General features: G+C 34.9%; 1 protein-coding gene across 3 annotated transcripts in view; it reads right to left on the bottom strand.

Moving 5' to 3' along the window:
- Nucleotides 1-882: 882 nt before the first annotated feature.
- LOC128991533 (NALCN channel auxiliary factor 1) overlaps nucleotides 883-15,541 on the bottom strand; it is an 89,909-nt gene continuing 75,250 nt past the window's right edge. For all 3 annotated transcript variants that reach the window (XM_054414498.1, XM_054414499.1, XM_054414500.1), the window contains 2 exons: nucleotides 14,680-14,863; nucleotides 883-7,614 (listed from right to left, as the gene is read on the bottom strand). In XM_054414498.1, the coding sequence (XP_054270473.1) occupies nucleotides 7,331-7,614; nucleotides 14,680-14,863 (468 nt within the window). In that variant the 3' untranslated portion in view covers nucleotides 883-7,330. The remainder of the gene's footprint in view (nucleotides 7,615-14,679; nucleotides 14,864-15,541) is intronic.

Below are 15,541 nucleotides of genomic sequence, written 5' to 3'. Positions count from 1 at the left end.
AGCGTCCTTAGGAAAAAAAAAAACTATCTGAAATTAAATTTACTTTTGGAGTAATTAATTACAATTATATAGATCACATTAGGGGACACCTGTTATTCAACCTGCAGAAAGTTTATACACCTGGATTGTACAATATAGGGGGTTTTTGTGTGCTTTTAAAAAAGAAATAGAACACTTAATAATGTTAGGGAACAACAGTTTATGCCAGGTTATAGTAACGATTTCATTCTTTAAGTGTTTGGGCATAGTTTTGAGCTTATGTGCGTGCGTTTGTTGGTCAAATTACACCCAATCTGAAAATTATAATTCACTGATGTGAGAGTTGGGATTGTAATGGCTAGTTTGCTAGTACAAAATTTTGAGTTCATCAATTAAGCAACATATTTATGATGACTTTAGCTGTGTGACCTCTTGTCTCGTCTTTCTGAAACTAAAGCTCTCCCACCATGGACGACTAACAAGTAAAGATTTGCAAAATTGCACACCAATAAAAAACCCCAATAGTGTCAAGTAGATAACTCATTGATAAAATTGATTTGCTAAAACCAATGGCATTGATCTTACTCTGCTGTTTCCATTCTACAAACATAAAAATACATACCAGTCTTATCATGGCTTGTATCAATCTAATATATGAACATTTAAGTCTATCATGGCTTGTATCAATCTAATATATGAACATTTAAGTTACGTCAGTTCTACAGTATGTTGCACAGTACAGTAGTACAGTCTATGTTGATGGATGCACTTTACTCTTAACCTGAGTATAAGCAATCCTTTGTACTTCATTCTACACCTACTGCAACAACTGCTTCTATTCTGGTACCAGTATGAAATCTGGCTATTAGGGACAAATCAAACCCCTTTCAATGTGAATCCGCTTATTATTTCAATATAATAATGTTATCTATGTACAACGAAAATTGTGTATTAGTTTATCTCGCATAGAACTACGGAACCGTTCAGATAGGGAAATCAACATGGGACTATATTCGCATTATATCATTATTATTGTGAATTAACAACAGGTCGCAACAACGAACAATTCATCTCTCTCATAACAATCAACGAAATGAAACATAAGTCAGGCAGTGCCACCCACTAATCTATGGCGCCAATGGCGCTGCTCTACATATGTTACAATTGTGTCTACAAGTATTTGTTGGATAAAAAACCTGTTCACGTAGAGTGAAGCGAAGTCAGTCGACATTGTAGGACCATGCTGCAGGGTCTCACTAGCGTATGTACATCGAGCCCACTGTCAATCCGACATGCAAAATTATAAAAATAAAATTTCATTCGTTAAATTTGGTCTTTAAAAAGAGATTTTAAAAGTACGATACTGCTTCAATTGATTTTAACGTGTTAACACACTTACTTGCCTTTTGCAACCTCTATTTTTGCAGTAAGGCGATGTTAATTTAATATTCGGCCCGACCCTGTCAGAGCCTTTATAAACTCCGCTTTGTACAAACAATGCTAAAATAAAAATGCTTATCTGGTAACTCATTCTAACTCTCACACTATAAAATACCTGGTACCTCGAAAGTAATTTGAATGTACAAAATTCCGATTCTTAAAAATAACCGTACATCTTATGAAATTTACGATACAAATTATATCGGATGAATAAATTACAATATACATGTACCGCTAGGCTAAATAATACACATCGAAAGAAATACGGTTTGAAACTACAACGAACCATTCAAACATCTCGGTTTTGTTATAATAGTTCCAAATCAAATTGACTCGTTTGGACATTTTCGATTCTACAAAATAAATGCTTCATACAAAATGTAACAATTTAAAATGTTTCTAGCGCAATACAATAAAATAACAATGGACGTGTGGAGGTGAAATGGACAGTTCAATGCAAAAACAATCATTACTCTTTGGAACTAGGCTGTGCAAAACTAGAATTATTTCTCATACAAGGTTATTAAAATGCAATTCAATTTGAATATTCTTTAAATATATTTATTTTTATATTGGGTAAAACGTTGGCTTCTATGGCATTGTTTTAAATTACCAAACCATAAATGAAGGGCAGTGTCAATTATAAATGCATATAGATCTTCACCATACTCTATGGAGCTGAGTATACCTTTTATATGGTGCATAAAAAAGGATTGGTAATTTTTTAAATTGGTTAAAATTGTATGTGTAAAATACCCCAAGTACAACCGGTACAACTGAACAAAACTCACTAAATGTCAATAGTTTTTGGTGAAATAGTATTGAGAAATATTATTGAAAGAATATATAACCTTTTTTATTTTAAAACCTGTTAAATAGGCTTGAACCCAGGGTTGCAAGTGAGAGATAATTCTCCCCACAAGGTAGATGGAGAGAGCGCAATTATCTCTCGGGGCCATTGCACATCACATGCAAACCACGGGCCTGATTTGAATACTAATTAAGTAAAATCGAGTGCTTCTTTAAGTTTGATCTTACCACATATTTTTTTGGAGATCAGAGCATAGTAAGTTACAGTTTTGCTATAGAGGAGTTGTGTACAATGTATTTTGAGTGTATAAAAACAGAGATATTCATAAAAATAAAACTATCCAGCAAATGTAAGGTAACAAGAAAGGTTTGCGTTTAAAGCATCAATAAACAACTTGAGGAAGATGTTGAACGAATAGCTGAACCTTGAACCATGATTTACAACACATGTGGCAATTGTTCTATGACTGGTGACATAATTTTGGGGAATGTGAATCTAGATATCTGTTACAATAAAAGTGTAAAACTAATTAGCAATATAATGCACTCATTTACAGTTTCAGAAATCAAATTTTATTCACCTAGCGTACTGTTTAAATTGAAAAATTCATACCGAGTTGTGATTACTATGTGGTTGAAACTAAGATTTTCTCAACAAAACCCTTTCAACTGGCCAACTTTGTTGTGATGTTAGTAATCTGGATAACAGTTCCAAAGAGAAATGTGATTTTGCTCTTACAAAATATACATACACCTTATAACTAATGTTCTGACCGCTAGTGGTAACCAACATAAAAGTACCATGAGTAACCTATACTATTGAGGAACTAATATTCGTTACAACACGTACCTACGACGTGACATGTGAGTCTTTGTGATACATTGCCTCTCCACTACACAACATCATGGTTAGATATCGAGCTACGTTTTACTTTTTACAAGGATTTCAACACGCATTTAAGTAATCAGAAACGCTAGTTACATAGTTGTAGAAATTTTGATAAGTTTTTCTAAATACAATAAGGATAGTATGATACAAAATTGTAAATTTGCAATCCTTTTGAGTATTACCTTTAACAGAGAGCCTTTATTTGATCTTTAAATGTCGATGAGTTTTAACAGATTATTTTTAATACTATAAATTCTGGATGCTTATAAAATATTGTGGGTTAGAATTTTTGTAAAATACATAAAACAACAGAACAGTTTTTGTCATAAATTTGTTCAATCAGGCACAGAGGCAATTTGAAACTTACAATTTTGAAAGTACTTCAAATTTAAATTGAAAAAAAGTTAAAGGTCACTTTGACTGGTTTTGTCAGTTTTCAGTTGGTTATTTTCTTCAGTGCTAAAAAGCATCCAATGCTGGTCTAGAAACACTCTCACTAATACTTGCATAGACATCTGGACACAGATTGGTTTTACTCAAGTTGAACAGTTTTAGACAGACAAAATGTGATCTTAACAGTCTAATGCATACAACAAAGGGTTTTATAAATACTATATAAAAAAGAACAAATGTTTGTAACGGTCTCTTAACCAATATAAATCTACCAACAAACAAGACTTAGGTAAAAAAATTAATCTGATTAACTTTACTAATTTGAATAAATTTAACATACTGTAAAAGCTGATGAAGTAGTGGGGGGCACATAACTTTTTACCAGTAATTTTAAATGTACTGTGGCCCTATGGTTTTAGATAACATCTTGATAAGAACGGGTTTTATAGTAACGGCCATAAAAAGTTAACACACTTTAACAGTTTAAAGCAACTGATTATCAAAATAAAATAGTCACTGATCCAATCAAGTTTTAGAATATGGAAAAATGAAAATGGTTTAGGTTCTTTTTGTTTGTGTTTTGCTTAACTAAGGTAAATTTAAATTTGATCTCAGTTTTGAACTGTTATGTTATTAAAAAAAAAAAAACGGCAAAACTACTTTCAGTGTTTACAAGTACCATCAGCAATAAGTCAACTAAATGTTCTGGTTCAACTAAAAATCTACCATGATTTAGATTGTATTGTTTTTTCTTTAAAACATTTTAATTAGGCCTTTTATACAGCATTTTATAAAATGTGTAAGCTTTTAAAAAATGTATCAACTGTGACAGTCTCATATACCCCACATTTGAGACTATGTTTTGTATTAAAAAATCTTCAACAGCTTAAAAGTGTTTCCCAAATAATGTTTTGGAATATAAAATAAAATACTTTTAATCATATAACATTATATAATCTGACTGTTAAACGGATATCACATACTTTCTATCGGTATACAATTTGGCGACGGCCACTCAGATCTCAATCTTAACGTAGGAGAATATTTGTCACATCACAAACACAAAGGTTCATCTCCAAACCACAAATAACCCTTTTGTTAACCACCTAATAAATTCTACATACACTTTTTCAGCTTATGTAAAATTCTCGCATCATTTAAATTTTATGCCTACTGATTAGAAACCACTTACAATCTTTTACTTAACAACGTTGAAAAACTATACCCTATCACACATTGAAGGTACAAAACCGTTGGATACAGTAAACCCTTGTTGATCCAAACAACATCATTGACTTTGCTTAGCTACAGCAATTAATTTGACAGAAGTTTGTAAAAAGACAGACACAGATAGGTTAGGAATGAGCTACTGTAAATTATGGAGTTTTGTCGCACATTTTATAGTGCTTCAGTAGTTTACTGATTTTAACATAACAATACACTATTGAAGCTTTTTCTCTATAAAAGGTGATTCATTTATATATGAGGACTACCCAAGTGGTATTGGAATAGCCCAAACTTTATTTGTATTGGATTTATTGGATCTGTTCCGAACCTTCATTAATCCTAACAAGTGCATCTCCAATTAGTCCGGACAAGTGAGGGTTTACTGTACTAAGTGAAGTTTCTAATTTTTGTTTACAACTGTTATTTATTGAATGTAACAGCAAAAAGAATTTTCCAACCTCTCTGCCCTTAGAAACTAATTACGATTAAACCTAAACAGTAACCAATTTGTGTAGGCCTACATTAAAACCTTCTTGGACATGTATGATGTATTCGTAATGAAACTGAAAATGTTAATGATGTGACAAACCTAGTTAATTTTAATGTGGCCAATGTTACCATTTAATTGTGCGTGTAACGGATATTGTACTATATTAGCCTAGGTTACAGCTACCTCTATTGTTGACAGTCCGTGTTGTTCATACCAAACTTTTCATAGGTTTGGTGTTACTTCAAAAAAATCTAGGCCTGGGTACCCCATTTAGCGTGTTGGAGAACTGTTGAGATTCAGGTTTTTCAATTTAGTCTTGCAATTTATATTTTATTTGAATAGTATTTTCAATATCAACATTGTCAAATGTAAATGAACTGTTTACACTTTGGTGTCGAGAGCAGTGCACTATCTGCAATATAACCTGTAAAGTACCAGAAATTTCAAAAATACACATGGTTAACAACTGTTTTGTAACTGAACAGATTTCCACTGCAATCAAACCGGTTTCCTTAATATCACTAACTTGAGAACATAAAACAAATTGAGAAATATTCTTTTTAATTGATTGGGTTAGTGAAAAAAATAGTTATAAAATGTGTAAATCGTACTTTTGTTAGTTTGATCAATTTGTTACAACTTTACAAAATACCTATTGTATGGACTTCAGTGAAGAAAGTCTTAATTTTAATCACTGTGGTGTTATCTGTTTATAATTTGTTCCCCGTTTAATTGTTTTAGGGTTTTTGCGTAATGATTTTATGTTCAATTATATTTTAGTTTCTCAACAGCTCCGATAACAGATCCTGGCTAAATCGAGCTCTCCCTTCCAAAGTGGAACAGAACGCAACAATAATGTGTCATAGCAGGGCTGACTACCGCACACATCAACGTAACAGTATAAAACATAACTATACAATATACAAACTGGCAAACACACATTTCTTCGCTTTCCCTATCTATTCTTGGGCTTATTTCTTATTTTATTCATTTACCCTCGACAATTTTATATTAATTATTATTTATCCCTTTATTTAAATATTAAAATTGTCCTAACACCAGGTCCTCTTCAGAGCACTACAAATTTTTAAACAATTGTCTTAAGTTTTTCATCTGTAAGAAATCGTTTTCCTGGCAGAGAGTAGATGGGAAGTTTGAGTCCTGTTCTCGGTCGCACTGACGGAAATTAACATTCTTCACTGTGTTTCATGCAGAACCCATGTTGACAAGAGTGATAACTAATATGTCACCACTATATGAGAAACTAGAACTAGTGAACAGGAGTGGGAATTGTAGCTTTGGATTTTAAAACCAACTATAATAATAATAATATGTTAAATTACTTTCACCATTCTGTTATTTCCTGTAAGTTAGTGATATGCTTTGGTACATACTGATTGTTGCAATTTAAAACTTTGAATATTCACAGTTCTAGTTTCTTTAAGTGGTCGGACTGAAAAGTAATGCCTGTTCTGTATATGTTTAAAGTAGTAGGTACTTCATGGAGTTTGTATCTAAATTTACTGCTGCTTGGTTTTGTCACTTGTACTGTGAAACACTTGCAAAATTATTTCTTCAAACAAATCATTACTATCTGATTAACTTTGGTTTGAAATCAAGTTTTGGAATGACTAGCTTTCTTTTATTGACTGAACAACCTTTAAAAAAAAAATGCATATAAAGAGTTTTAATGTAATTTTTTAATAAACTGACTTTTGTTAGATTTCAAACTAAACTTGAGCATTGTTTTTAATAAATAATATAACATTTTTGCCTTAAGATTTTCCTTCACTATAACCCTACCAAAAATATGAACAACTGGTAGTGGGACACCACTGAAAATTTAATAAGAAGGAAACTAATGTTAGGTGTTTTATAACTTCTTATGAAAACAAACCTGAAGTATTAAAAGTGAATATGATTTCACTATTTATTATGACCAGAACAGGCACCTAAAGGAAAACAATAGGAACAGGGCTGCAAAACAATATAAACGTGCGACGAAATGCTTGCTGAACTTTGGAAGCAAACCGATTTTCATATCATAATAAGGCATTAACACAGCGGTCCACACCCTTCCCATTGCTCCCTGCTAGTAAAAACTATTTCCAACTGATTTTAGTTCTTTTTCTACACCGCCGATCTATTAAATGGCCTAGAAGTAGGGCGAAGAGCGCAATGCTTAGTCTAGCCCTGGGTGCGCCACTGGTACACTGGGAAAGGATAGGCGCCGTCGCGCTGGCGCAGGTTTGTGCCAGTTGTTCCGGGTAGTCCGGCGTGCATGTCGCTGGCGTCATACACAAGTTCCCGGCGCATGGCTCGAAACAGCAGGTGGAGGAGTAGGTAGACCGGCGCGACTGCTCTCCCGTCTCTGGGATGTTGGGATCTGGAACAATTGATATTTTTGATTAACATGTTCATGGAATGTATTAGCATCACAGAAAGTGTTGACGTTCTTTGTTAGCTACTGTTTAGAAACTTTGCAAAGATTAGATTAGACTTCTACGATTTCAATACAGCATTAAAGTCTGTTCTAAAATTTAGGAGGTTTGAGGGGAAGTTCCCCCACCACTTTTTTGCTTAATGTATGTTGACGCTGGTTGACAGGTTGAATAAATGTTTGCTCATATTAGCCCCCCCTTTTACCAATTCCTGTAACAAAAGTCCTCGGCCTTTGCCCCACAGGCCATCAAAATCCCAATGTATTTCTTACGAAGAAAAGATTTTGTTTACTTAAACAGACGAATAAATTGTATTAATTACATCTGTTTATAGTAAACACACACACAAGAGCGTTCGTTTTCAGAGTGAGTTCGTTTTCAGTTTCGATAACTGGAGTGGAGTGATTGGTTACATTATCTTTTAGTTGACCTTAATCACATTTAAAATATTGAAGATACATCAGCTGTTAGATTTGTTTTTGTTTGTTTATTTACTTATCCTTGAGTTAACATTTTAATGCTACCATAGATTTCTGTATTGCATCAAGAGAAGTGACAGTGCATTTTTCTTATAATGTGCGATAGTTTTCTAATCTCTAAATTCTGTTTCAGTTGTTTACTTATAAATACGTACAGTATTATATTTTAAGTACCTGGGGACCGAGCTTTGCTCAGGGAAAATCATTAGTTTACTCTGAAAGCAGACTGCTCGCCTTTACTACTTCCTTCACCACTCCCTACATCGTGGATCTGTTTCCCTTCCTTCCGTATACCATTTTAGAATTGCAGATACATAATTGACACAGACAGTTCCCACACTCTGCACTGCTGGCCTTACTACTTCTTTCACCATCATGGACCTGTTTCCTTCCTTTCTCATTGCATTTTAGGATGGAAGATATATTAATCTAACTGCCACACATGGTTCCCACACTCTGCGATGCTAAACTTTACTACTTCCTACGTCACTTCCTACGCCACTTCCTACATCGTGGACCTGTTTTCATCTTTTGTATAGCATTTCAGTATATTAGATAAATTAATTGCCACAAACATTCCCCAGACTCCTCACTGCTAGCCTTCACTACTTCTTTCACCATTTCCTATGTCGTGGACACGTTTCCTTCCCTTTTCATAGCATTTCAGTATTGCAGATACATTAATCTAACTGCTGCAAACGGTTTCCAGTTCCAACTCTCCACACTGCTTTACTTTACTACTTCCTTCACCACTTCCTACGTCTTGGACAAAAAACGACGGGATGTATCCTCCCTTCCCATAGCATTTTAGGATTGCAGATACCTTAATCTAATCGTCATAAACAGTTCCCACACTCCGGACAGCTGGCCTTGACTACTTCCTTTACCACATCCTACGTCGCGGACCTGTTTTCCTCCCTTCCCATAGAATTTTAGGATTGCAGATACCTTAATCTAATCGTCATAAACAGTTCCCACACTCCGGACAGCTTGCCTTGACTACTTTTCTTACCACTTCCTACGTCGCGGACCAGTTTTCCTCCCTTCCCATAGCATTTTAGGATTGCAGATACATTAATATAATCGTCATAAACAGTCCCTACACTCCAGACTGCTCGCCTTTACTAAAAAATTGTTTTTACCTTTTGTCTACAGCTCAATAAGTTGTAACTTCCGTTACGGCCGTTTCGGCATTAACATGCCATCATCAGACGTCTTCCGCTGAAGCAGCGTCGTCACAGTAGAAACATATAACACGAACACAAACACATTTTACGAATACAAATACACAAAAATAAAACTAACAGGCCTGTCGCACACACGTTACCGTTTTGGTACACACGATACCGAACGGTAATACCGTTTACCGTTATTAGTTCAACAATAACATTGTTGAAATGAAAAAAGATCCTACAAAAGTGTACCAAAAGAAAATTAGGAAACTCGTAAATAATAGTAAGATACTTTTTAGTGATTAGGAAATAAAGCGCCTGATGGTTACCAACCCCACTGCACCAGTGTTGCGAGGATTGCCTAAAGTGCACAAGGAAGGCGTCCCAATAAGACCGTTGGTGGACCACACCTCTGCACCAACTTACACACTCGCTAAAAAGCTCGACCAAATTTTAAGAAATCAGATTCAATTCCTGAATAATTTTAGCTTAAAAAACTCATATGATTTTATTGACAAAACTAAGAATTTACACCTAAGAAAGCATGATTTACTGGTGTCATTTGACATCGTTAATTTGTACACTAATGTACCGGTTGAGAAAACTTTAGAATTAGTCCAAACTCACCTGACTTCTAACTCAAATATGTTACCAGAGGCAATCAGTGAATTTTTAGCCCTTTTAAAAGAAGTACTACAGCAGAATTATTTTAAGTTTGAGGGAAAATACTACTTGCAATCCGAGGGCCTAGCAATGGGCTCCCCCCTACATTGTATACTTGCCGACATTTACTTGAATTATATTGAAAAAGAATTCATACTATCAGATCACAACAAACAGAGACCAAAAATATTGCAGTACCACCGATACGTAGATGACACTATTCTTTTGTTTAATGGTAATGTCCGACAACTTGACTTATTACACAAATATTTGAACAGCATTTCCCCAAATTTGAAATTCATCATGGAAATAGAGGAATCCAACAAAATAAATTTTCTAGACCTAACGATAGAAAAATCTGATAATAAATTAGTGTTCAGCATTTATCGTAAGCCAACCACATCAAACCAAACTATCCACAACACATCTTACCATCCTCCATCACAGAAGTACGCCGCGTATAATAGCATGTTATATAGACTGTTAAATGTTCCCATGTCAGACGAAAATTATAATAAAGAACTAAATATTATCAAGCACATAGCATCATCAAATGGTTACAACAAAAATATGATTGACAGATTATTAAGTAAGAAAACAAATAATAATGATAAGAAATCTGGAGATGTTCAACAACAAAAGAAGAAGTATGTGTGTGTAGAATACTCACACTCAATTCAGTATACACTTACAAAAGAGTTGAAGAAACATGGTATTGAATTAGCGTTTAAAACAAACAACAAGACAATTAACAAATTAAATGTGTCGGATAGTATTATTGACAAAAGTGAGAAGTCAGGTGTGTACAAAATTAAATGTGCAAGTTGCCCAAGCTTTTACATAGGAAAAACTGGATGGACATTCGGAACTAGATACAGAGAACATCATCCATGCCCAAGAACCGACAAACAAAAATCCTCCTTTGCACAACACCTGGTTGACGAAAATCATTACATGTACGATCTGAACAATGGCCTAGAGATACTCCACACAAGCAAGAAAGGAAATAAACTGGATACACTGAAAGAATATGAAATTTACAGAGTTTTTAAAGAAAATAGTTTAGATGACACAATTTTAAATGAGAAACTGCAATACAAATCACACTTCATATTCAACAGCATTTTAAACCAGGACAATAATAGACCAAAGGCAAATAATAGTACAAAGGTCAGCTGATAACACCGCCACACCAACAACGATGCAGGATTAACCTCCAGTCGGCATCTAGCTCTGATCATGTCAACCGGTAACGTGTGTGCGACAGGCCTGTTAGTTTTATTTTTGTGTATTTGTATTCGTAAAATGTGTTTGTGTTCTTGTTATATGTTTCTACTGTGACGACGCTGCTTCAGCCGAAGACGTCTGATGATGGCATGTTAATGCCGAAACGGCCGTAACGGAAGTTACAACTTATTGAGCTGTAGACAAAAGGTAAAAACAATTTTTTAGTTATATCACAGCTCAGGGGCTAAAAATATGGATTTTAATTCGCCTTTACTACTTCCTTCATCACTTCATACGTCACGGAGCTGTTTCCCTCCCTTCCCATAGCATATTAGGATTGCAAATACCTTAATCTAATCGTCATAAACAGTTCCCACACTCCAGACTGTTCGACTTTACTACTTCCTTAATCACTTCCTACGTCACAGACCTGTTTTCCTCCCTTCCCATAGCATTTTAGGATTGCAGATACCTTAATCTAATCGTCATAAACAGTTCCCACACTCCAGACTGCTTGCCTTTACTACTTCCTTCATCACTTCCTACGTCGCGGACCTGTTTTCTTCCCTTCCTATCTCATTTAAGTATTGCAGATAGGTACCGTAATCTAATCGTCATAAACAGATCCCACACTCCACACTGCTACCCTTGACTACAATGTATCGAGTAATCTTCAGTATAAAGAAAGAACCAAGTAAGACATGAGATAATTCTTCATTTCCTCGTCCATTGCAAACTTCTGGAAGACACTTGTTCTTGATGTAAATTAATATTATCAATGTCCATGTCACAAGCAAAAATACTCTACAGATACGTTTTTCCCCCAGTTGGTAAGGAAACATGAGTCTCTTTCCAAACTCTATGGTTCTTGTGTCCACTATGTACAAAACATTTGTCTGCAACATCAGTTGTTGGGTTATCCTATACTCTAATATGAGCAATGTTTGCTTATGTATGCTTGCTTGCTTGCTTGCACAAAGATCTCGAAAACGGCTCTGACGATTTTCTTTAAATGTTGTAAATAGTTTATTCCTGGCCTAAAAACGAGTTTACTGCAGTTAGAACTGCTAACAAAAATCTAACTACGTAGAAAAATGAAACTGAAAGTCACATTTTTTTAACATTAGTCTTATGGGTTGCTAAGTAACCATCTTGGCTTAATTAAATAACAAGTTAAAAGTAAACAAAAGAAGTACTTTTAAGTTGCCTATCCACAGTATAATAGCAAATTACATATACAGTACAAAAGGAAAAACATCAGTTGTTACTATTGAGCAAAGATGATACTTTGCGCAAAGATTGGTCTTACCTGTCACTACTTACGTACCAAGTTTCAAGTTAATCGCTTACGGAATTCGAAAGTTATGGATTCATTTGTGAAAATCACATACAGACGGACAGCCGGAAAACGAGGCTCCGGCGACCCATGTTTATAATGTAAAATATTCTTGTATTAACCCAAGGACCAATCCCGTGAATTTTTTCGAGAGAGTTCACAAACACCCTGTATAGATGGCAAATCAAAAACTAATAGGGGGTTTTTAGGGTAAAAATGGGGTTTTACAATTTTTGAGCTTCTAAAACTTTGCAATTTTCCCTACGATGCACATGAGCTAAAATAACGATTTTAAAGAAATATGCTTGCCTTCTTTAGTATTAATACATAGATGGCAAATAAAAAATTATCCGATTTTGGTGAAATTTGGTATAAAAGTGTATATCTACAGTACATTTATTTGGACAAGCTCGCGAACCAGCATGATCAGACTGGGATCAGGGGTTTTTAGGGTAAAAATGGGGTTTTCCCATTTTCGACCCTCTAAAACTTTGCACTTTCTTTCCAAATAATTTTTTTGAACTAAAAATAGATAAGTATGTTGAAGTTGTTGTAAGCCTAATAGTTATGGGGAGAATTAAACAAAAAGCAAGTTTAAAATTCCCAACTTTTTCTTATGGAGAATAAGTAGACTAATATAATATTCTTGTATAGAGATGTATTTTAATCACATTTGGCCCAATTATTTCATACTAAGCTATTAAAATTTCAATAAAACATACACTTCATTTCCTTCCCTATAGCAGCAAACCTAAGTAAGTACTAATTTAATTTTAATGGAAAACAAATCTGACAAATCTAACCAGGTATTTGGAAACTCGCTTAGTCTGCAGGTTTGTTGCGGTGGGGGTTATAGTTTTTATTACTAAATGATTAGGTTAAATTAGCCAAGTACATGGAAGGCTAAAACTACTGTGTTTGTTAAAGCCATCGGAGTAAACAGTAATGTCCCCCAACACTGCTATAACGGCTCTGTGAGCTCTAAACCGATTCTCATGGTGTTAACATTATCCATTATTCTCCCATTTACCCATATTAACATTCATTATGTTGCTTACATTTTTAGCACAGTTATAGAGTACAGTAATTTCTTACATTTTTGGCTTTTTGTACAAATTTATGCAAAGAAAGATTTAAAACAATAAAACAATAAAAGCAAACTATTTTTTTCTAACAAAAATAAATACAATTTATCTTAGTTTATTTTTGATTTTATTCATAAAAATGTTTCCAACTTACATCTGAGTTGAATAATTCGATCAGGAAAAAACTTTTAAACCAACATAGAGCTCACATCGTGACTGGACACTTGTCGGCCCTTAATTTACCATTGGGATTATTTTACTTGACTTTCACTTTGCTCATCATAATCAAATTATAAAGGCCCTGTAATTTCATTTACTCGTGTTTTAGGTGAAAGAGAATTTTATGGTTGTGTTATCTAATGGGAGTAAGAACACTTGACGAGCACGGAAATGCAGAGAAGCACAGTCGAAATCATTTTCTTTAATCTGCCAGTAGAGTCCGGAGTAGAAATTTAGTTTGCCTCCGTTTGTTTGCGTGTGCAAAAAGCTTGCAACAGAGGACGTGGTAAAAAGTTTTTTTATTACTTTCTTTGGCACTGCTTTGTTACTGGATTGGGAAGGTGGCGTCGTCCTGTAATCTAGCTGCTAGGAAGTAACGAATTGTGGATATTTATAGGCATGCACTGTGGATGCGATGTTCCCTGGTGTGGAATGTGGATTAACGTCCGCACTAGTGAGTACTACGACTATCCGCAGTACTATCCTGATAATTAGACCAATTCGTTAATTAAAAGGAAAAATGTGTTTCGGATTCCACTATAAACTGTAGGTCCCTTATTTGCCACTGGCTGTATGGGCTATTAAATAACAGCTGTGTCTAAGGAATAATGTTGGCCTCATCAACTAACAAGACTACAAGATCGGGCCACTCATCCTTCACTCATATTTGGGTTAAAATATGCACATAGAGTCCCCATCTTAAATAATTGATAATTCCTTATCTGACTTTACCATTGTCAATTTTGGTTAAAAAGTCGAGACACTAAAATTAAAATGATATTCACAAACTATCCTCTAGCAAATAGCTTTAGAAACAGTTACAACTTACCGAGGCACAGGAATGTGGGTTCCCCAGCGTACTGGGTGGGGTAGGAGGGGGCTCGGTCACCCGGTAGAAAGAAGGGACACTTCTGTTCCACCCTCTGGCAGACGGACCGACAAGGCTTGACTCTGTGACGGCCATGTAGCCAGTGAGGCACCAGGGAGGCACAAACCCACTGTCGGTACGCTTCCTGTGACATAACAGAAGTATGAGGGAGGGATACACACAAAAGATAGATGTCAAACAATTTCTTAGTCAAAAGAAAATTAAAAATATTCAATTCAAATGTCCATAGTGTGATATTGAATGGCTGAGAATTCTGGAAAATAAGTAAATCAACACATCCTATTGTCAAAAAACTGCAAGTCTTAATAAATGGATGCTTGAAAAAGACCCTAAAAATTAAATAGACAAAAAAAAGAGGAATTGTGGTCCCAAACAAACCAGAGGTACCGATAAAAGAAGGAAAGGTGAAAGGGACAAACCATAAGAAAGGATCAGGGGTATGTTGCCAAAGAAGCCCTGAAATGGAACTCTGCTGGTAAAAGAAGAGGTCGGAGACCAAGAAATAAATGGAGAAGGACATTGATGGAAGAGATGAAACTGGAAGGTAAGACCTGAAGGTTTCAACAGAGACAGTGAACAACAGAGTGAGGTGCAGAGAGACAGACTCCCAAGGAGGAGTCCATGGGACTAAGATCAAGTCTTAGACATACACACATTCTTGATAGGACATACATCAACATAACAATCTTACTAATATTATAAATGGATATGGATTTTTTGTGAGTTAGTCTGACCACTACGTAAAAACTAATGGATAAGTCGAATTGAAATGTTGCAGGAGTAGAGCTAATATATAACATGA

This window comes from Macrosteles quadrilineatus, unplaced genomic scaffold (genome assembly GCF_028750875.1).
Source record: "Macrosteles quadrilineatus isolate MER2022 unplaced genomic scaffold, UCM_ALF_1.0 Scaffold_4__1_contigs__length_99947679, whole genome shotgun sequence".
Taxonomy (NCBI): domain Eukaryota; kingdom Metazoa; phylum Arthropoda; class Insecta; order Hemiptera; family Cicadellidae; genus Macrosteles; species Macrosteles quadrilineatus.
This window is presented reverse-complemented; position numbering and strand designations above follow the sequence as displayed.